Source organism: Triticum aestivum, chromosome 3D (assembly GCF_018294505.1).
Source record: "Triticum aestivum cultivar Chinese Spring chromosome 3D, IWGSC CS RefSeq v2.1, whole genome shotgun sequence".
NCBI classification, from domain to species: domain Eukaryota; kingdom Viridiplantae; phylum Streptophyta; class Magnoliopsida; order Poales; family Poaceae; genus Triticum; species Triticum aestivum.
Genome location: NC_057802.1, coordinates 600,091,889 through 600,114,603, shown reverse-complemented (window position 1 = coordinate 600,114,603; position 22,715 = coordinate 600,091,889). Strand labels below are relative to the sequence as shown.

Genomic DNA, 22,715 nt, shown 5'->3' with positions numbered 1-22,715 from the left:
TTCTCGTATTCACCGCGGTAGAGGATGCAGTCGTTAATGCATGCATGTATCTTCAGAACCTCTAAACCTAGAGGGCAGACAACCTTCTTTGCTTCGTACGTACTGGCGGGCAACTCGTTATTCTTCGGAAACATATTCTTCAACATTTTCAGCAAATTTTCAAATGATGAGTCAGCTACACCTTCCTGTGCCTTCCATTTTAGCAAATCCAGTGTGCAGCCCAGCTTTTTCAGACTATTATCGCATCCTGGATACAACGACTTTTTGTGATCCTCTAACATGCGATCCAAATTCTCCCTCTCCTTGTCAGTTTCGCAGCGTCTCCGTGCATCAGCAATGGTCCGACCAAGATCATCAGCGGGCTCATCATGTGCCTCTTCTTCACCTTCACCTAACCCTTCCCCACCTTCAGCATCATCCTCCATGAAAGTATCACCGAAATGATCATGATAGTTGTCATCGATATCATCCCCTTCTTCATCTTCTTCCATTCTAACCCCTCTTTCTCCATGCTTGGTCCAACAATTATAGCTTCGCATGAAACCGTGCCGAAGCAGGTGCATGTGAACGTCTCTTGAGGAGGAGTAACCCTTCTGATTCTTACAGACAGCACATGGACAGATAATAAAACCTCGCTGCTTGTTCGCATTTGCCACTACGAGGAAATCTTTCAAACCCGTAGTGAACTCGCCGGAGAGTCGGGGACCGTACATCCATTGCCGATTCATCTGCATTATTATTATATAAAGTATATAATTAACCATCATGCATTTGTTAAACTAACTAGCTAGAAATAATACAAATTAAACAATGAACTACACACATGCATATTTTATCAATGACACATGAAAGGTTCAAGTTGCTAACCGCGATCGCGGAGGAAAAATAAATGAGAAAGCTCAAGTGTGGCTCGGACACTTCATATCATGTTTGTTTCATGCTCTCGGGCATTTCATCGAACACCTTGTGTGCATAGGAGGAACCAAAAGCAAACCCACCACCCCCCTTCTGAATTGTGGCTAAGTGAAGTGAGCTGAGTCCTATATATAGGGATGGGCCTTTAGTCCCGGTTGGCCTGGCCAACCGCGACTAAAGGCCTTCGGGCCAGCCTGAGGACCTTTAGTCCCGGTTGGCCAGGCCAACCGGGACTAAAGCCCCTCCCGTCCGCCAGCTGTCGACCGAGCGCGCTGGGCCCAGATAGTTGGTCGCGGGTCTCCTCCCGAACCGCGACTAAAGACACCTTTTGTCGCGGTTCGATTATTTTAGGGACTAATGGGGGCGTATGGAAGCCTCTTTTTCTACTAGTGCACCTGAACGGGTGGGTTTTGAAGCATGACAAAGATATTTTCCCCGTCCTGCCAAATATCGACTATGGCAACCCATGTGATGGACCTTGGATCCTACAACAATTTGACTATGATGAACATTCTGATGAAGATGATTCTGTTGTGGAGGACAACAGGGAAGCAGTGGAAAAGGAAATTTTTGAAGCAATAGTGGAACAAGGGAAATTTGAGTGGGACTCAGACAATGATAATGTACTTGAACCTGGAAGTAGCTGCAGGGGAACTGATACATGTTTCCTTGGATTCCATCCTTTCAAAGAGGTTGTGTTCGTGACTCTGTGGGACAGAGTGCTAGCCTATCATTTGTCGAGCTCAAAGCTTCAAGATTTAGGCAAGCTTTTTCCAGAATTCTATGTGGATGGGCACACTTACTGGCATATACAGGTGGAAGAGTCTTTCCTGTACACTCCCTGCTGGTTAGGGGAGCTTCCTGAAAAACTAAACTAGTTGGAAGGTACCCTAGAAGATTAGAATGCTTGTGTGGCAACTATTCGAAGAATGGAACACTTTTGTATTTGTGCACAAAGATTGTTTGTTCCCTGGGAAACTAAATCTAGACGTGCATGCATATCTCTGGCTTGATTTGCTTATTTTCACTGTTGTTTTGATCGACTACAACCGATCCTGAGTTTCCTGCATTGACCATGACTAAGAGGGCTTCTTGCCCTTGTCTCTCACCGCAATTATTCATTCATTCATTCAGATGAAGAATGGATTCTTTTGGTGTGAGTCAGCGGAGCTTTTGAGCTTGGTGGCGTTGTATGCTTGAAAGTTGAGTGCCTTGTGACCCTCCTGTTGTGGTGTGCTTGCTGTCTTTGTGAAGAGGGTTTGGTTACCCTGGTTTGACACCTTTGGTGCTGGTTGTGGCTTGTCAGGCTATGATTCCAATTCCTGCACTTATCTAAGGAGGATTCAAGACTGACATGTCACCGAACGATGTCTCCCCGAACATTGGAATTACCTCCACAAAATATTCTTCATGTACCTATTTATCTTCTGACCTAACAATCGACATTAGCATGGCATGTGAAATCTTGATCCCTAAGATCCTAACCTAGCACGACAACATGACTCCGATGGTTTGTCCATAGGTCTCTACACTACCAGAACAATATTACCACCTCACTTCAAATGGAAAAAAAGAAGTAAAGAAGAACCACATTACCACCCAGAGTATATATGTTGTATATGTCACTCACGATATATTCAGCCTATATCCACCAGTTAAGGTGATTGATCTCGGCTGTACGAATCAATTCAGTTAGCTGGGCCTGTCAGTAACTGCTTGGTGAATGTGTTGAGAGACGACGATGGCCCGGTAGGCGGTGTTGAGAAGCTAATGGGCTGAAATGAATGGATGTGGCCCGACTCGGCCAGCGATCCCCCCTTTGACCGAACCTTTCCTCACTTAGTGGCTGTTTGGAATCTGTGAGTGGATAGGGGTGGCATTGCAATGGTTCTTGCTTGGTAACATCCTCTGCTGGTGATCATTTCGATCAGCGCCAGATGGGTTTATAAAAAAAGCGGTAGCCTGCAGATGCAAATTGGTGAATTTTTTTGGACCTCCTCTTCGTATGCAGTGCTCATATCTAATGGTATATACCAAGTGAGAATTCTGCTCCATGCGTATTTTTCTTCCATTTATGCTCATTTCATTTCTAACAGATGTGCATACATGCTCTGTTGTCCAGGGAGCGGGAAGAAATGCACTTAGGACAATGTTCTAATTTCTCCACCTTCTATCATTTGTTTCTTTACGATGGTTCCCAACAGGCAAATACTCCTTCCCTTGTCTCAATATTTATCTATATTAAACTGATTGAGTTTAATCATGCATTACATAGTTGGCAGCGAAACCAGAAAGGTTAACTGTTAATCGTGCATCTATGAAGGACTGCATGATTGCATCTTGTATTCTGTATCGTGCTTAGTGGGTATAGTCTTTCACGATTTTGCATTCATGTTAGCTTAATTGTATATTGACATATTGTTTTCATTAGGCTATAAAAAACATCGAGCTCACTGGACCTCATTGTGCATATAAATCTATGGTAGCATAAAAATGTGCAAAGAATATGATATATCTTTCAAAATGTGCAATCCAGTTGTCTTTTTACGGTTTGATTAAAGACTGCCGAGAAATTTTTTCCCGTGTGCTGCTCCTAGGGTATCAGACTTCGTCCTTGGATACAAAAAGGCATCTGATCCTTTAAATGAGTTCCCTGGTGTCTTAGCTTTTGATTTTAAGAACATGTTCACTGAACTTCCTTTTTTGTTGAGCTCTTCTGGAGATAATTTTCTGTATTTATCTATTAAGAAGAAAGGGAAATCTTTGATATGGCCTGATACATTGATGTATGTCTTGGCACAAAATATGGGAAGATTGGGCTGCATCATAGTACATATCGGTAGTACATATATCAATTCAATAACTTACAGTATTATACATTAGGAACATAATCAGATTGTACAGTCCGCAGAGAGATTTATGGAACTGTTAAACAGCACACCCGCTAGTACATAAGGGGCAAATCCACCTGTAAATCTTAATCTACCAGCTTCACAAAATCAGAAGATCATAACATGAAGTCCCGAACGTACAGGAGTCTCGTCTTATCGGCCATCTGGATGCATGATCTCTGAGAATACAACTTTCTGTCCTGAGATGCTCATTGCTGAACCTGAAGATGGTCGCACTCTGGTCGCCATGAGTGATGACATGTTCAACAATGGTGTCCCCTTGGAGAGATTGCAGTCATCCTCATGCAGCTGCAGTGCGATGTGGAGGCTCCACAGAACATCACTCATAGATGGCCTATCTATGCTACGTTCAGCAACACATTTCTCCGCAGTCTCTGCAAATTTTCTGAAGCACTGGGGCGTGATTTTGCCCTTCAGATAGGGGTCGATGATCTCACCAAGCACACCTTTCCTCTGGCAAGACAGCGCCCAATCACGCAAGCCCACTTGCTCCTCGGGAAGCTCAGGGTCAATTGCTGGACGTGCGCACAGAACCTCAAACAAAACAACCCCAAAGGAGTATACATCTGATTTGTTGGTGAGTCGCTGCCTGCGGAAGTACTCAGGATCTAGATATCCAAAGGTGCCTTTCACAGCAGTGCTCACATGGGTATTGTCCACGTCTTTACTAGCCTTAGACAACCCAAAGTCCGAAACCTTTGCCACCCACTTGTCATCCAACAAAATGTTAGTACTCTTCACATCACGGTGGATGATGGCCTGTTTTGCACCCATGTGCAGGTAGTGCAGCCCCAGTCCGGCTCCAATGCATATGACAAGGCGGTGCTCCCATGGCAATGGTGGTTTGTTGGTGTTGTACAGGTGCTCCTGAAGTGTCCCATTGGCCATGTAATCGTACAACAAAATCATCTCGGACTCCTCATCGCAATAGCCAATTAGTGACACAAGGTGGCGATGCCGGAGATCGGTTAACATATTGATTTCATTCCAAAATTCTTGGATGCCCTGCCTGGACAGCGGGTTACCACGCTTGATTGCCACCTTCTTCCCACCAGCTATCTGACCGTGGTATACACTCCCAAACCCACCTTTGCCTAGGAGAAAGGCCTCATCGAAGTTGTTGGTGGCTTCCTGGATTTGTATAAACGAGAAGTGGTGGCAAAGCTTCAAATCCGTTGTGTGTGAGGTGGTTAATGGCAATTCTCTGTGTCCATTTGGAGGATTGCAGTTAGTTCTCTTTCGTCTGTGCATAACACAGAAACATGCAACCAACAGGGCCAAGAAACCAACAGCAGCTCCACCTCCAGCGATTGCTGGGATTCTCTGTGTCCATTTGGAGGATTTATATGTTTTATTTTGACCATGAGATTCTGTCCCATCATGATTTTTCTTGAGCGTAAGGTTGACGCCAGCAAGATTGTTGTTGCTGTTATCCTGCAGCTTGAAGACCTCCAGTCCATTCAGAATTGCATCATAATATTCTGGAAGGGTACTGAGATCAGGGTGGAGTGCTACCCACAGATCTGTCTGACCATGACCAACTGTGACAATGATGTAGTTGGTGTAAACTGGTATACCAGTTCCTCCGCTCGAGAGAATGACATCCATCTGCACTGCTGTCTGGTTGTTAATGTATATGAAGAAATTCCTCTGGTTTACCTTGGTTACTTCATACCCTATCTCACAGAAATGGAACCTCAAAAGGTAGTAAAACCCTGCATCGACTGGCAAAATCCATGTAAGATTGTACGTCATGTTGATATGTGCATTTATCCCCATAGATCTTGCTGTCCAATAGACGTTGAGCGGTGCTATGCACCCCGACATACTAAGCGGGTAACTGATTGTGACACTGCTATCTTTGGAAAAAGCCATGCCACGTGAAGATCCATAAATATAGGGGGAGTCATCTTCCCATGAACGGTAGGAGGCAGGGTCATAATATGCAGAGTGTGTCGAACCCCCAACATTAAGGCGGTACATTGTTTCAAGGCCTATGCTAGAGGAAATCGGGATTAGATCTGGGAACCCACCATTCACAAATCTTGGCACTGGTATCGTGAAAATGTCCGGGGTGGGCACAATCTCAATGCCATTCACAAATGCATAAGACCCAGTGTGGTTTGGTGATGGGGAAAATGTGAGGTTAAGTCCACGTGAAGTAATATTCAAGGAGTATTCACGGATGAGGTAAGTGCGACCCATGGCCTGAGCAGTCTGGGAAGGATTAAAGTGACTCAGAAGACGATGGAGTCCTGCAGTGACACTAAACGAAGCATCCACAGCTGAATGTTTACCATAAGAAGTTGGATAGAAATAGAGCCGAAGGAACATGCCGCCAGGGCCAGCCCTAAGAAAATATGTGAAATTCGAACTGAGGATGCGAGCATTCATGTAAGGTACTGCGGAAGGAAGCGAGGGGTCTAGGTATGACGCATTAGCTGAAAAGCCAGGAAGAGGTACCTTCCTGAAGTTAGCGTCGCCATCCCATGTTCGATCATCAGAATCAGTGGCACTGCTGGTGGCGCCACATCTTAGGCGGAGCTGGTCAGAGCCACTCCAGTCGCCAGACACCATGGGAAGCAACAGGATAGCTATCAGTGCCAGGTATAGGTGGGCAAATAGTAGCTGGATTTGGTAAGCCATTGCTGACTGTTAAGATCAAATGTCTGAGAGTTTATTTTCTTTGATATACTGTTCCAAGAACAATTGTACCATGCAAGAGTATCGGACTAAGACATTGTTGCAGAGATTTCAAGAATTAGCAAGGAAAGTTGATTTTGTGCACTGCTTTGTCTTATTGGTGTGGCGATTGCACAACGGGACCCCACCTGAACCTGAATAAAAAGAAAAAAAAAATTAGTTTCAAAGTGGGTGATGACCTAATTAGCAGCAATACGGGGTATTCGTCAATAAGAAATCATCCATCAACGTTTGAAGAGATTAGGACGGTTAGAAAGAAAATCATGTGGCCAGTAACTAGAAATTAACAATCCCTACAAGAGCGATAGAAACCTAATAATTTTAAAACAAATAAAGGTTATCAAGTTTTATATGCACGGGAACATGTTTAAGACAAGGGATTCGAATCCAAATGTTAACAAGAAAGTTGCCAACGGGAAATTGTGAACTTTGTCAGGTGAAAATGTCCTTAACATTTACTTTTTGAATTGAAATTGAAGAACAATAATTACAAGCAGGATGCTAGTGACTCCCATTGTGAGGAACCATTAAATTCAAAGGATCTGTTCATATGGTTCAATCAAGTCGTTTATGCAAATACCGGTCTCTGCTGCAGCCAAACAATAATCATTCATTGCTCCAACTCTTTTATTTCCTGGTCTGCTCAACTCTTCTAGATGAGAGAACTTCCTGAAAACTTTTCGCGAATACGCAAGATGCGTATCATTCCATTGATAGGTAGAAACAAGAGTGACAGGGTTACACGGGTATCACCTAACCACGTACACAGAGCTAGCGTGGAGAAGTGGTACATGAACAGAATAGATGGGGGTGCTCGGCCCCAAACTAACTACCTACAAATCAGGGAGGCCTAAAGTTTGCGATGTCCTTGGCCCCGGCAGATGCCCATGCCCGAGCGTCGTCCTTGATGACCTGAAGAAGGTGCGTAGCAGAGGGTTGCATGTGGTCGAAGATGCATGCATTGCGATGGCGCCAGATGGACCACGCCGTGAGTAGTGTGAGGGAGGCGAGTCCTTTCCGCATGGCCGCAGGAGCCCGCCTAGTAGACTCAGCCCACCACTCGAGGAAGCAATCATCGGTGTCCGGAGGGGGAATTGGCAGCCGGCACCAGGCGAAGATCTCGTGCCAGATGATCCGGGAGAATGGGCAATGTAGAAGAAGGTGATCGAGGGTTTCCAACACCTGGTCACAGAAGATGCAGCGGTCATCGTGCGGCAAGCCATGACGCGCGAGGCGGGCGGCGGACCAGCAGCGATCCTAGCTTGCGAGCCACGCAAAGACACGGATTCACAGAGGGGCCCACGTGCGCCAGATGAGTTTCCAGTTGGGCGCGATGGTAGAGCCAGCAAACATGGCTCGGTAGCAGGAACTCGTAGTGTAGATGCCCGAATCAGTCCACTTCCAGCGCAGCACATCGGGGTCGACAGATAGGGTGACGGGCTGCGGCGCGCGCCAAAGCTCGACATATTGAACCATCGCAGCCGGCCCCAAGGCGCCCTGGATATCTCCCACCCAGGCCCTGTTGTGGAGGCCCTGAAAACTAAGCATTAATCATTTTGTTACGCCACTAGAGTTTCTAACTCTAATCTGATTAACGATTATATGAAATACCTTGATGGATACGATTAAGGCTGCCTATAATTCTCCAATTTATCTTACCAGTCATGCACCTATGATTTTTTCTACGCACTAAATCTTGGGATAGGACTAGGATAGTTCAATTTTGTGCCAGAGCTCATAGGTTCACGTCCTCCCTACAGTACATTTTTTTTTACTCAGAGTCCTCCTGTTATGTATGTGTTGTATATGGCTGGATAAATATTCTTAGTTGGTAGCCTTTGAGTAGTTGCTATCTTTAAGTATTAGCTCTATATATAAGGACGTCCTCTTTTACTCATTCCAATTAAAAAACAGATCTAATTCCAGTCTCCTTTCTCAGAGTCCTCTCCTGACTCCTTCCGCTGAAGCGTGGCGGCCATCAAAGTGCTGTCGCCCCTCTTGCGGTTCAGGTTAGTTGTCATACCATGCTCCATAACACTTCCCCATAATAGATATAATCTAATTCCTCCGTCCCGTAATAGAAGATCTTATTACATCCAACATACTCACAGATTGGATGTAATAAGATCTTATATTATGAGACGGAGAGAGTATTATTTAGCTAACAAATCCCAGTCTCCTTTCTCAGAGTCCTCTCCTGACTCCTCATAACACTTTTAGCATCCATTATTTAGCTAATAAATCTCAAGGAATGCACAAACAAAGACGAGTAATGGAAGAGGGATTGGAGAAATCATAAGGTTACGTTTACCTGATAAGATGGCCGAAACTGCAAGTTGCTAGTGAAAACAAGGTCGAACATCTGCAGGACAGACGATGTAACACTGGTGGTAGCTACGCGTTGGGTTAGTGAAGTGACCAAGGGACCAGGCGATGATGTTTATGGAGTGGGGTTTGACAAAGAAGGACCTGTACTTTTCACAAAATTGGACGAATAACTATTTCATTTACTCCACATATGAATTATTTATGCTTTTAGGTTTATAATACTGATCTCAGCACATCAAATTTGTAGGGAGTAATCGGTAAAATGGGAAATGTAATAGGATTATAAAATGAAGACCCATACTCTTGTCAGTGGCATGCCCGAATTAAAAAATAAATCAGTGCTTGGCAGAGCACCAGTAGACCGTATCACGCGTCCAGGCCATGATGGATGGTGGTGCTTGCACTAGTTTGGCCGGCAGCAACTTCCTCAGCTTTGTGCTAGCATTGGCATCATTTGAGCGCTCTCCTTTTCTCCTAAAGGAGCACCATCGCATTCAGAGTAGTGTCATGGTGCCAACCAGCTCCATCAGCATGCACTCAGTGCGTGAATGCAACCTTTTTGTTTACCAAGCGCATTAATAATGCTACCACTGCCCTGCTCTGCTGTTGAAGATATATGGTGACCGATCGACCATCTCTTCGTCGGCTTCCCCCGCACACGCACTGCCTCTACACTTACTGCACTGATCAACACCCAAGCCATGCATGGATGCTGCTGGCGACACTGAAAAAACAATTGTGAAACTGAATTGACAAGTTGAGATGTCTGCTGTACGAACGAATCATAGTAAACCCTCGTCATCAAGAAAAAATAGAGGAAGAATAAACCCAAACAACTTGAGGTAGAAATTGAATTCTTTGCAAAAGATGGAAACTTGGTGGCAGTGGCTTTGACTTTGAATTTCCAGTCATCGCATCGATATCATGGGGAAGATTCTTCCACCCTTCCACCACTAGTCAGTCCACTAATCATGGGCTCCTAGTTGGAAGTTCAGATATCAAAATCATGGGCTGCTAGTTGAAAGTGTAGGTCATAGAGCTAGCAAGGATGTGAAGGGAAAATGAGATGAAAAAAAACAACTTGATGTTTTTTTGTTGATAGCTCAAATAAGAAAACATTTGCTGAGCTGTACGCCCTCTTAGCCCGTCCGATTAATTCTGACTTTATCTCTGAAGGGCGAGACTGAAAACTTTCTTGCAGTGGTTTGGTTTCAAAGTCATCAGCATCATGATTAATAATTTTACAGCAGGAGGGTTGTTCCACCATGGCAAACCAACAACTGCTTCTTTCTGCCATCTTGAACGCATGCTGCAGCTTGATCACGACAGGAGACTTGGACTTTGAATTTTCGAAGTCATCAGCATCATGGCGACGATTCTTCCACCACTGCACCACAGCTGGCTTGGCTCCTTTGTTTTCTGAAATACATCGGCTCCTTGCTTGTGGAATAGAAGGAGATAATTCTCTTTGCTGCCGTTCACCAATGGCTGGCATCACTCACCTACTAGCCCTCTTTACACTCACACAACTCTATAGCCGGTAGCTGCATCTACTTCCCATGGCTTCTTCTTACTGCCACCAGGACCAGGCTACAACACTTCTCCAACTAAAACAGTCCTTCATCTTCGACTACCCCACTACCACCCTGCCGTCGTGGCAACCTGGTACCGACTGCTGTCTCTGGGAGGGCGTCGGCTGTGATGGTGTAACTGGCAACCGCAACAGTAGCAGTGTCACAGTTCTTGACTCGGCGGCCGTGGCCTCTACAGCTATGTTTGCCACGCCGCAGGTGCTTTATTGTGATTACTCCTATGAAAACATTTTCCTCTGTTTTCTGGGTGCTAATACATAAACATTTACTAATTAACCTGTTTACTCAGATGTCTCCTTTGTTTTCTGAAATATGTATAAAACCAAACAACTTGATGTTGAGGTAAAAAGACCTTGGAAAGATTCTGGAAATAGATGCTTTGTCCACAAGAGTTTTCTTGTCATTATCCATCAACATTGTACCGTATGCACTCTTAGATCCAGCAGAGAAATTATGACTTGACCTTTGAAGATCCATCGCGATAAGGATTGTTTACTTGACGGCAGTCTTGGCCTTTGAATTTTCAGAGCAATATCCATCGCGAGGAAGATTCTTCTGCCGCTACACCACACCTTTTTCCCTTGTCTTCTGAAATACACAAATCTAGCTGCTTGCTCACGAAAGAGGTGTCTGCAGTACAGGACATCAACCTTTTCCTTTTTACATTCGGTTATTATCAGAATGAGCACTCTGCTAACTTGAGCAAATGCAGTGCATCCCCATGCACCATGATTTGCGGGAGCGACGCACGAGGAGGACTGAAGAAGGCCCGGAGGGTCCGAGATGAATAGAGAGGGCCCCGCCTCCATCTCCTTCGGCTCCGGCCATTTATTGCGGCGACGTCCAGCGCATGACACTGTCGGACACAATCAACACGTTCTTCAATTGCAGCCGACCTCCTCTGGTAAGCCTCCATCCAATCCTTCCCATCTGTGAGTTACAGCACATGCTATATTAGGCTAAATCGAGTTCGTCCGAGTCTGTACAGGATAGCCGAAGTATAAGGTGATTCCTTAGTCGTTTTCCATCCAATCTCTAGGAGTTAAGTAGAGTCCTAAACCAGATTGACTTGTGGTCTGGATCACGTCGTGTTGGGCAAGTTAGGAGGCCGTGTTGGACGTGAGGTCGGTTCATTGAGCCATATATATAAAGCAAAGGAAACGAGATTGAAAAGCTGCGAATTTGGGCAGCACCAAAACCATTGTCTCTGTCCTTATTTTCCTAAGCTAGCTACTTCACGTTTTGATCTGGGAACTAACAATTGGTAATCAGAGCTTCGGCGTGGAGGCAGCCAGCGTGTACGTATCTTCTCGGCGGAAGGAACTCATCGAGGAGGATCGTACAGTCCGGGGCGGAAGGTACTTGTCCAGGATAGGAGGAACTCGTCCAGAAGCAGCCTGCATCAGCGATGGCGGACAAGACGAAGAGCCCAGCAGACGCGTCCGGCGCCGCTAAATTACTTGCAGTGCCCGGGTCGCAGTACCCACGATTTGATCGTGAGAATTTCAGGGTCTGGCAGGTCCTGATGGAGTGCGCCCTCCGAGCCAATGAGCTGTGGGACGCCGTCGATCCTGGCGGTGATGCTTTCAAGAAAGTTGGAGCAGAACATCGCAAGGATAGACAGGCAGCATCGGCAATTTACTCTGTGATGCCAATGGATGTCTTGCAGCATCTGATCTCAAAGGAAACAGCCAAAGAAGCATGGGACGCCCTGAAGGTTCTGTACGAGGGGCATGCTCGTGTGAAGCAGGCCAACCTGCAAACTATGTTGAGGAATTACGAGACACTGGTGATGGCTGATGATGAAACCGTAGATGCGTTCGCGTCACGGGTGGTCACACTTGTCAATGGAATTCGTGCCCTTGGCGAAAATCTGACTGAAACATCTGTTGTCCGGAGGTTCTTGCGCGCTGCGCCTCCTCGGTATATGCAGATCGTGACTGCAATTGAGCAGTGCGTCGATTTGGCGACGCTTAGTATCGACGACCTAGTCGGGCGCTACAAGGCGCACGACGAACGTATGCGTTACAGCCAAGGAGATGCGAAGCATGATGAGCAAGTAATGCTCACCCTGGCACAGTGGCAAGCACTAAGCTTAAGGGAAAAGAAGGGAGGCAGCGAGGCATCCGGCAGCGGCTCGAAGCAGGACTGGGCACCACGAGATCAGAACAAGAAGGGCACCAGTGCCGACGGTGCTCCAAAGAAAAAGAAATTTGACAAGCGCAAGATAAAGTGCCACAATTGTGGTGTGATGGGGCACTTCAAGTCGGAGTGCCGGAAACCCGTAAAGGAGCGGGCGTATGTTGCCAAGAAAGGCGACAAGGATGACGATCCGGCGAACCTCCTGTTATGTGAGATATGCGAGTACACGGAGGATGACACGCAGCCAGAGGAAGTCGAGACCGTCACACTTGTGGAGAAAAAAGTATATCTCCACGAGGAAGAAGAGAAGAGGGCCGGCAATGTTTGGTACTTGGACACAGGCGCTAGCAACCATATGACAGGGGACAGTGCACAGTTCTCTGAGTTGAGTGCCGCAGTCAACGGAACAGTCAGGTTTGGCGATGGCACGACGGTCCCAATCAAAGGTAAAGGGACTGTCATCTTCGAGTCAAAGAGTGGTGAGCACAAGGTGCTTACAGATGTGTATTACATCCCCCGTCTAAAGACAAACATTATAAGTCTAGGACAGCTTGAGGAGCGTGGGTGTAAAATTGTGCTCGAGGATGGATACCTATGGGGGTATGATCGCGAGAGAAAACTGATGATGCGTGTGATCCGGTGTGTCTGTTGGCAAACTTTGATGAAGAAGCTTGGAGGTGGCACTCACGCTATGGGCATCTTAATTTCCATGCCCTACGGCAGCTCGGCCAGAAGAATATGGTACGAGGGCTGCCATGTATAGATCATGTTGATCAGCTGTGCAATGGCTGCCTTGTTGGCAAGCAGCGGCGAGCCGCGTTCCCGAGGGAGGCAAAGTTTAGAGCTTCGAAGGTACTGGAGCTTGTTCATGGTGACTTGTGTGGACCAATCACACCAGCAACTCCTGCAGGGAAGAAGTATTTCTTGCTGATTGTTGATGATTTCAGTCGGTACATGTGGCTAGTACTACTGAAGACCAAAGATGAGGCTTTGGAAGCTTTCAGGAAAATCAAGACTGCCGCTGAAGTGGAGTCAGAAGAGAAGCTGAAAGCGTTACGTACAGATCGTGGTGGGGAATTTAACTCTAATGAGTTCAAGGCATACTGTGAGAAACATGGCATTAAGAGGTACTTGACGGCACCCTATACTCCGTAGCAGAACGGCGTTGTGGAGCGCAGAAATCAGACCATAGTTGCAATGGCAAGAAGTATGCTGAAAAGCAAGAATTTGCCAGGAAAATTCTGGGGAGAAGCCGTGACTACTGCAGTGTATTTACTCAATAGAGCTCCGACGAAGAGTGTTGTCGGAAGAACGCCATATGAAGCATGGTGCGGCAGAAAACCCACAGTCGATCACCTCCGCACGTTCGGATGCATAGCACATGTGAAGACCGTGGGAGGGCATGTTGGGAAGTTGGCGGACAGGAGTTCCCCAACTATCCTACTCGGTTATGATGCCGGATCCAAAGCATATCGAGTCTACAATCCCGTGACGAAGAAAGTACAAGTGTCACGCGACATAGTATTTGATGAAGAAAAGGCATGGAATTGGGACGACGCAGCAGTAGCAGATCGCCCCACGCAAGGTGATGATATTTTCGTTGTGACATATAATCACATCAACCATGCAGGCCATGACCATGACGACGACGGGCACGGAGATGGCCATGATGTCGACGACGACGACGACCTAGGTGATGGTGTGCCGGCTACTCCATCAGCGCAAAAAAAAGTGCCAAGTTATGGGTCGCCGAGCTGCTCCTCACCATCGGTGGACGATCCATGGTGGACTGAAGACGGCGACACAGGAACGGCTACTGGTGGTGCAGCACCTAGTGCCACAGTCGACACGCAGCAGCCAACAATGTCCACAACAGTAGATGAAGACTCTCCAAGTTCAGTGGGACGAAGCACGGTGGCTGGGTCCCCTGAGCGGACTCTGGGAAGAGCACCAACGCCGGTGAAACTCCGGCGAGTCCTAGATCTCTACCCTAAGGAGGCCCTTCGGAAGATCAATCCTGTGAGGATGAAAAAGGTCAGAAGGGAGTGTCTACTCATCACAGAAGAACCAGCCACGTTCGAGGAGGCGAACGAAGAAGAATCATGGCGTAAAGCTATGGATGACGAGCTTGGTTCAATCCAGGATAATGACACATGGAGTCTTGTTAATCTTCCTGATGGGCACAAAGCAATAGGTCTCAAGTGGGTCTTCAAAGTTAAAAAGGACTCACAGGGTGCCGTGGTGAAGCATAAGGCTCATTTGGTAGCCAAAGGATATGTCCAGCAGCAGGGTGTAGATTTTGAAGAAGTATTTGCTCCAGTTGCACGAATGGAATCAGTACGGTTGTTGATTGCTCTAGCAGCCCAAGAAGCTTGGTTTTTACACCATATGGATGTGAAGTCTGCGTTTCTGAATGGAGTACTAGAGGAAGAAGTGTACGTGAAGCAGCCCACTGGTTTTATCAAGAAGGGAGAAGAGCATAAAGTATTCAAATTGCACAAAGCTTTGTATGGCTTGCAGCAGGCACCTAGGGCATGGAATACCAAACTTGATAGTACCTTGATTTCACTCGGTTTTGTGAAGTGTCCGCTTGAGCACGCTATGTACAAGAGAGGCACCGGTTCAGATTGTCTCCTTATTGGCGTGTATGTAGATGATCTCTTGATCACAGGAGCTGATGAAAGGGAAATTGGAAGGTTCAAGAAGCAAATGAAGCAATTATTTAAAATGAGTGATCTGGGCTTGTTAAGCTATTACCTCGGGATCGAGGTGCGTCAAAGTAAAGACGGGATCACGTTGTGCCAGGAGGCATATGCCTTGAAGATCTTGCAGAATTGTGGCATGGAGGATTGTAATCCTTCGCAAACGCCTATGGAGGCGAGGCTGAAGTTGAGCAAGAGGAGCAAGGCGCCGACTGTTGATTCAACCGAGTACCGAAGTATTGTCGGAAGTTTACGATATCTTGTGAACACTAGGCCAGATTTGGCATACTCGGTTGGCATAGTAAGCAGGTACATGGAGAACCCTACCACTGAGCATTTGACTGTTGTGAAACAGATTTTGAGATATGTGAAAGGGACTCTGAAGTATGGCTACAAGTACACAAGGAAGAAGGAAGACAAATCACTTCTAGTGGGCTATAGCGATAGTGACTTGGCAGGGGATGTAGATGACCGAAAGAGTACATCAAGCGTTGCATACTTTCTGGGAGAAAATCTGATCACTTGGTTATCGCAGAAGCAAAAGGTGGTTGCCCTCTCATCTTGTGAAGCCGAATACATTGCAGCGGCGACATCGGCGTGTCAAGGAGTGTGGCTCAGTAGACTCCTTGCTGATTTGACGAACCAGCAGCCAGAACAAGTAAAGCTTAGAGTTGATAACAAATCCACAATATCATTGTGCAAAAACCCCGTTCATCATGATCGCAGCAAGCACATTGATATAAGGTACCATTACATCAGAGAATGTGTAGAAGAAGGCAAGGTGGAGGTGGATTATGTCAGCACTAAAGATCAACTCGCAGATATACTAACGAAGTCGTTAGGAAGACTGAAGTTTCAGGAGATGCGCGAGAAGATTGGAGTCGTGGCTGTTAAGTAGTCGCATTTGTGCTTAGGGGGGTGAATGTGAGTTACAGCACATGCTATATTAGGCTAAATCGAGTTCGTCCGAGTCTGTACAGGATAGCCGAAGTATAAGGTGATTCCTTAGTCGTTTTCCATCCAATCTCTAGGAGTTAAGTAGAGTCCTAAACCAGATTGACTTGTGGTCTGGGTCACGTCGTGTTGGGCAAGTTAGGAGGCCGTGTTGGACGTGAGGTCGGTTCATTGAGCCATATATATAAAGCAAAGGAAACGAGATTGAAAAGCTGCGAATTTGGGCAGCACCAAAACCATTGTCTCTGTCCTTATTTTCCTAAGCTAGCTACTTCACGTTTTGATCTGGGAACTAACACCATCCACATGATCCGACGTCCCTCAGTAGCAGCAGAGACATATTGCCATGCTATTTCACTAGCTGCACAAATTCTTTCGGTACCTGAAAACAAAATTTGTTGAGCGCCATACATTCCTTAGCTGACTAGTTGCTAGCTACTCCTTCCGTCCTAAAATAAGTGTCTCAAGTTTAGTATAACTTTATACTAAAGTTGGTATAAAGTTAAGACACTTGTTTTGGGACGGAGGATGCACTAGTAGGAAAAGGGGCTTTTACCCCGGTTTATAAGGGCCTTTAGTCCCGGTTCTGGAACCGGGACTAAAGGGTCGTTACTAATGCCCTAACCCTTTAGTCCCGGTTCTTACACGAACCGGGACTAAAGGACGTCCACGTGGCCGGTGCGGGGAGCCCAGGCAGGAGGGCCTTTGGTCCCGGTTGGTGCCACCAACCGGGACCAATAAGCATCCATGCGTCAGCACCTGGCAGGAGCTGAGGTTTTTGTTTTTTTGAAAGGGGGTGGTTTAGGGCTTTTGGGGGGGTTAATTTAGGTGTTTCATATATTGTGTGAGCTAGCTAATTAATAGAGAGAAGTGTCCTCTCTTATCTCCGTGCTTGATCGACGCTACGTACTATATACGTATGGAGAGGAGTAGACACGCTAGCTAGTAATCAAATGAAGGAAACAGAAGATCGTCATGAACATATGCATACAGAGAGAAGTGATATCGACCACCTCTCCTTCTCCGAGATATTGGTCGAACAACAAGTTCTCGTATATCTATCCGACACTACCGGCTACATATATACAATAATTATCTCTTACAATACAATCTCCTAATTATATGGTAGGAACACATGGTCCACATAGTATTCTCCGTTTTCAGCGATCACGTGGTCAAGGAAGAATGCCGCCAATTCCTCTTGAATTCCTCGCATACGACCTTCTGCTAGGAGTTCATCCCGCTTCCGAAACATCTAATTTGAAGAAGGGGGTCAATACATATATATATATATGAATAAATGAAACTCAACACAAATGATGGTAATAAAATAAAATTGTGAATATTATTGCTTACGCACTTCATATTGTTCTTCAGTGTAGCCCCGCTCACAGGTATGGTAGCGGATGGACTCGCAAACGTAGTATCCACAGTAATTATTCCCGGGTTCCTGCCACAACCACTTTACAAGAAATAGAGGTCAATCAAACTGATAAGCAAGCATGCTAAATGGTATTGATGAAACTACCGCTTGAATCACTAGGAGATGCACGGAACATGCTACTATAGTACTTACTTTCGGGTGATTAAATTGCAGCTTCTTCGGCAGTCCCGGAGCTTTTGAGGTGAATTTTCTCCAAACCCTGCCAGACAAAGAAAAAAATTACTTGATATCAGGAAATGAACAAAGTTGCTGATATGGTGGATAATGATCGATTTAACTTACTTCTGGAGCATTTGAGTCATGTTCGCATAGTCCTGGGGATCTTTTCGTCTCGAGTCTAAGACGGTTACTATTCCCGGCTCAAGCTTAATCTCTAGGAGAATATAGTGGAAGCTGCGTATGCATGCATAAGTCATCAATTACATTACCATAACCCGGACTAATAAGGGAAACCGAATATGCACAAGACAGTAACACTCACTTGAAGTTGTAAGGAAAGAGTATTATATCTTTGTTTTGATTTAATACCAACGATTGTAGCAAGTTGGCCTCGGCTTCTTTGGGATGTTTTTCAACCGTATATGCATCTATGAGATTTGTGTTAATGAACCCAATATCACCGATTTGTCTTTTCTTCAATTCGGCGATCTTCAATCTGCATAATATAGTGAGGATAAGTATAAATACATGCAATGAAAGAGCTGACCTATATAGAGAGACTTAATGACAGAAGTAGTACTACTTACAGGCAATAGCAAGTGATCGTTGTTTTATCGAGGGCCTTTTGATTGTAAAACTGGAAGAAATCCTCAAATGGAACATTCAGCAGTTCAATTCCAACGAGGTCATGCTCCGGTTTAACTCTCAGCGTCAAAGTACTCATCCCATCAGACTCTCTGCAGGTTTTCATGTACCAATCATGTAGTCTTCGCATCATCGTGCTTAGAGATCTGACATCTTTGACGAGAGGCTTCCCGTAATGGTATTTGTGTTTGTCCACCTCCATGATTTCATAATGTACATCGTCGGGCAGGTAATCTCCAAGATTGCTATAACCGGCCACCATCCTCGGATCATTAGTGACGATGTCTTTTGACACCTTGAGCGGGGGGCACAATTGGTTCGCCTTTTCGCCGAGCTGGGCAATTTTTTTCCCAGCTCGTCGTTCTTTCATCCTTTTATCACTGACAGTACTTCCCGACCGCTCCGCTTCGGCATATGCCTTTGCAAGAACGCGCTCATAGTTGCCTCTCGGCGGAGACTTTGGTGGTTTTGTCAGGGCAGCCAGAGTGCGCTTTGCTTTCACCGGATCTACCTTCTCCTTCGGAGGTGGATGTTTCTTTGCTTTCACCCCTTCAAAGAAGTTCTTCACTTCGGCTCGCACGATCTTCGCGTTCTCCTCCTCAGTCCTCTCATATGGTAACTTCTCTGGAGTCTTCAGAGAAGGACCGAATCTGTATTGCCTCCCGCCTCTGGCAGCTGTACTGCTAGACGCCGGCAGAGCAGACGGAGCGGCTGCGGCTGTCTTCTTTCCTTGCTTACGAGGCGGAGGAGAAGGACTACGATGCGCCGGAGCAGCCGCAGCGGCGGTGGGTCTCTTCCGCCCTTGCTGACAAGGTGGAGAAGGAGGTGGCTGGCTGCTCTGGCGCGCCGGCGCTGGCGGAGAAGGAGGCGGAGTGCCGCCACGCGCCGGAGAAGGAGGCTCAGCCCTGATCACTCGCCGGAGGAGGAGGCGGAGGAGGAGGCGGAGTGCCCTTACTCGCCGGAGCTGTCCAGTTCGGAAGCTTGATGAGCTCCTTCCGCCATAGGCATGGAGTCTTCAGAGCTAAACCCAGCCGAGTCTCCCCTTCACCGGTAGGGTGGTCAAGCTGGAGGTCCTCAAATCCCTCCGTTATTTCATCCACCATCACCCTAGCATATCCTTCTGGAATCGGCCGGCAGTGGTAGGTTGTGCCGGGTTCAGTAGGTAAATCAGAGCCAACAGCCGCCTTGACTTTCAAGTTCTGCCATTCCGCCATAAGGTGGCAATGTTGAGACTCTGTGATAGCATCCACGGGGTAGTTAGCAGGAGCCGCATGCTCCAGCTGAGGCAGCTCGGTGGAAGCCACGATGCTTCTCCACTGAGATGGTGGTGTAGCTTCGGGGGCAGTTTCGGCATCTCGATTGCCGTCTCGTTCCTCTAGTGCTTGAACCCTTTCGTGCAGCTTCTAAATTTGGATCTGCTCCACTTTTTTCCTCCTCTCCTGGGTTTTGTAACCGCCCGTGTCCGGAAAACCAGCCTTCCACGAAACGGAGCCTGGCGTGCCTCGTGTCCGTCCAGGGTGCTCAGGACTCCCGAGGGCCATTGTGAGCTCGTCGTTCTCTCTGTCTGGAACGAACGTCCCTTGCTGCGCTGCATCGATATAGTGCTTAAGCTTCTTGACGGGTATTGCAAGTTGCTCGTCCGTCCAATGACACCTCCCTGATACAGGGTCCAAGGTTCCGCCAGCCCCGAAGAACCAAGTCCGGCAACGGTATGGCCAGTTCATTGTCTCTGGTTCGATCCCTTTATCAAGCAGATCCCTCTCAGACTCTACTACCGATTCGTGCCACGAATAGGTACTAAAGGTGCTCATGGGGCCACAGCCTCATTAGTACCGGTTCGTGGCACCAACAGGGACCAAAGGGTGGAATTGGTCCCGGTTCGTGCCACCAACCGGGACCAATGGCCTTGCACAGCGGCGTGGTAGTGAGTTTAGTCCCACCTCACTAGCTAAGAGAGAGCCGCACCTGTTTATAAGGTGCGGTGCGCCTGAGCTGTCGAGCCCCTCTCTAAAGCAGGCTTACGGGCCTAACCTCTCTGTACATGCCTGTGGGCCTACTGGGCCTTCTGCGGGCCTGAATCCTGGCCCATGGATGGGTTTCTAATCGTATTCAGGCCGTGGTGGCCCAGTAGGTGGCATAATTTTTAATTTTTAGGCTGTTATTTTTCATGCATGTACTAATTATTTTGAGCTATAAGACCCTAAAATTGAAAAGCATTTCAAATGAACTCTGAAAAGGTTGAAAGTTGGCATGGTATCATCATTTCATCCACATAGCATGTGCAAGAAAGTTGAGAGGGTTACGGCAAAAAACTAGATGCACTTCTTGTACAAAACAGACAATGGTATCATACTCGTCTATTACAAAGTTGGCATGGTATCATCATAATAGTTGCGGGAGAAAGTCTTCACTTTTTCTTCGCTTGTGTCATTTGCTTATTGCGCCGTAACCATGGATAATCTTCATCGTTTATCAGGTTGCTTGGGTCAACCTTGACTTTGAAGGGAGGAATTTCATGAAACTTTTCATAATCTTCAGACATGTCTGTCTTGCCCTCCACTCCCACAATGTCCCTTTTTCCTGAAAGAACTATGTGCCGCTTTGGCTCATCGTATGATGTATTCGCTTCCTTATCTTTTCTTTTCCTCGGTCTGGTAGACATGTCCTTCACATAGATAACCTGTGCCACATCATTGGCTAGGACGAACGGTTCGTCAGTGTACCCAAGATTGTTCAGATCCACTGTTGTCATTCCGTACTGTGGGTCTACCTGTACCCCGCCTCCTGACAGATTGACCCATTTGCACTTAAACAAAGGGACCTTAAAATCATGTCCGTAGTCAAGTTCCTATATGTCCATTATGTAACCATAATATGTGTCCTTTCCCCTCTCGGTTGCTGCATCAAAGCGGACACCGCTGTTTTGGTTGGTGCTCTTTTGATCTTGGGCGATCGTGTAAAATGTATTCCCATTTATCTCGTATCCTTTGTAAGTCAATAAAGTCGAAGATGGTCCCCTGGACAACGAGTACAACTGATCACAAACAGTGGTGTCACCTCTGAGACGTGTTTCCAACCAACTGCTGAAAGTCCTGATGTGTTCACATGTAATCCAGTCGTCACACTGCTCCGGGTGTTTGGAGCGCAGACTGTTCTTGTGTTCATCGACATACGGGGTCACCAAGGTAGAGTTCTGTAGAACTGTGTAGTGTGCTTCAGACCAAGAATATCCGTCCCTGCATATTATTGAGTCCCCCCTCCAAGCGTGCCTTTACCAGTCAGTCTCCCCTCATACCGCGATTTAGGGAGACCTATCTTCTTAAGGCCAGGAATGAAGTCAACACAAAACCCAATGACATCCTCTGTTTGATGGCCCATGGAGATGCTCCTTCTGGCCTAGCGCGGTTACGGACATATTTCTTTAGGACTCCATGAACCTCTCAAAGGGGAACATATTGTGTAGAAATACGGGCCCCAGAATGACAATCTCGTCGACTAGATGAACTAGGACGTGCGTCATGATATTGAAGAAGGATGGTGGGAACACCAGCTCGAAACTGACAAGACATTGGCCACATCACTCCTCAGCCTTGGTATGATTTCTGGATCGATCACCTTCTTAGAGATTGCATTGAGGAATGCACATAGCTTCACAATGGCTAATCGGACGTTTTTCGGTAGAAGCCCCCTCAATGCAACCGGAAGCAGTTGCGTCATAATCACGTGGCAGTCATGAGACTTTAGGTTCTGGAACATTTTCTCTGGCATATTTATTATTCCCTTTATATTCGACGAGAAGCCAGTCGGGACCTTCATACTGAGCAGGCATTCAAAGAAGATTTCTTTCTCTTCTTTCGTAAGAGCGTAGCTGGCTGGACCTTTATACTGCTTCGGAGGCATGCCGTCTTTTTCGTGCAAACGTTGCAGGTCCTCCCGTGCCTCAGGTGTATCTTTTGTCTTCCCATACACGCCCAAGAAGCCTAGCAGGTTCACGCAAAGGTTCTTCGTCACGTGCATCACGTTGATTGTAGAGCAGACCTCTAGCTCTTTCCAGTAGGGTAGGTCCCAAAATATAGATTTCTTCTTCCACATGGGTGCGTGTCCCTCAGCGTCATTCGGAACAGCTAGTCCACCGGGACCCTTTTCAAAGATTACGTGTAAATCATTAACCATAGCAAGTACGTGATCACCGGTACGCATGGCGGGCTTCTTCCGGTGA

General features: G+C 46.7%; 1 protein-coding gene across 1 annotated transcript; it reads right to left on the bottom strand.

The window, feature by feature from the left end:
- Nucleotides 1-3,675: 3,675 nt before the first annotated feature.
- On the bottom strand, nt 3,676-6,658 carry LOC123075801 (receptor-like protein kinase FERONIA). The gene has a single exon (XM_044498322.1). The coding sequence runs from the start codon at nt 6,471-6,473 to the stop codon at nt 3,960-3,962; it is 2,514 nt and encodes an 837-aa protein (XP_044354257.1). The 5' UTR covers nt 6,474-6,658; the 3' UTR covers nt 3,676-3,959.
- Nucleotides 6,659-22,715: the final 16,057 nt, after the last annotated feature.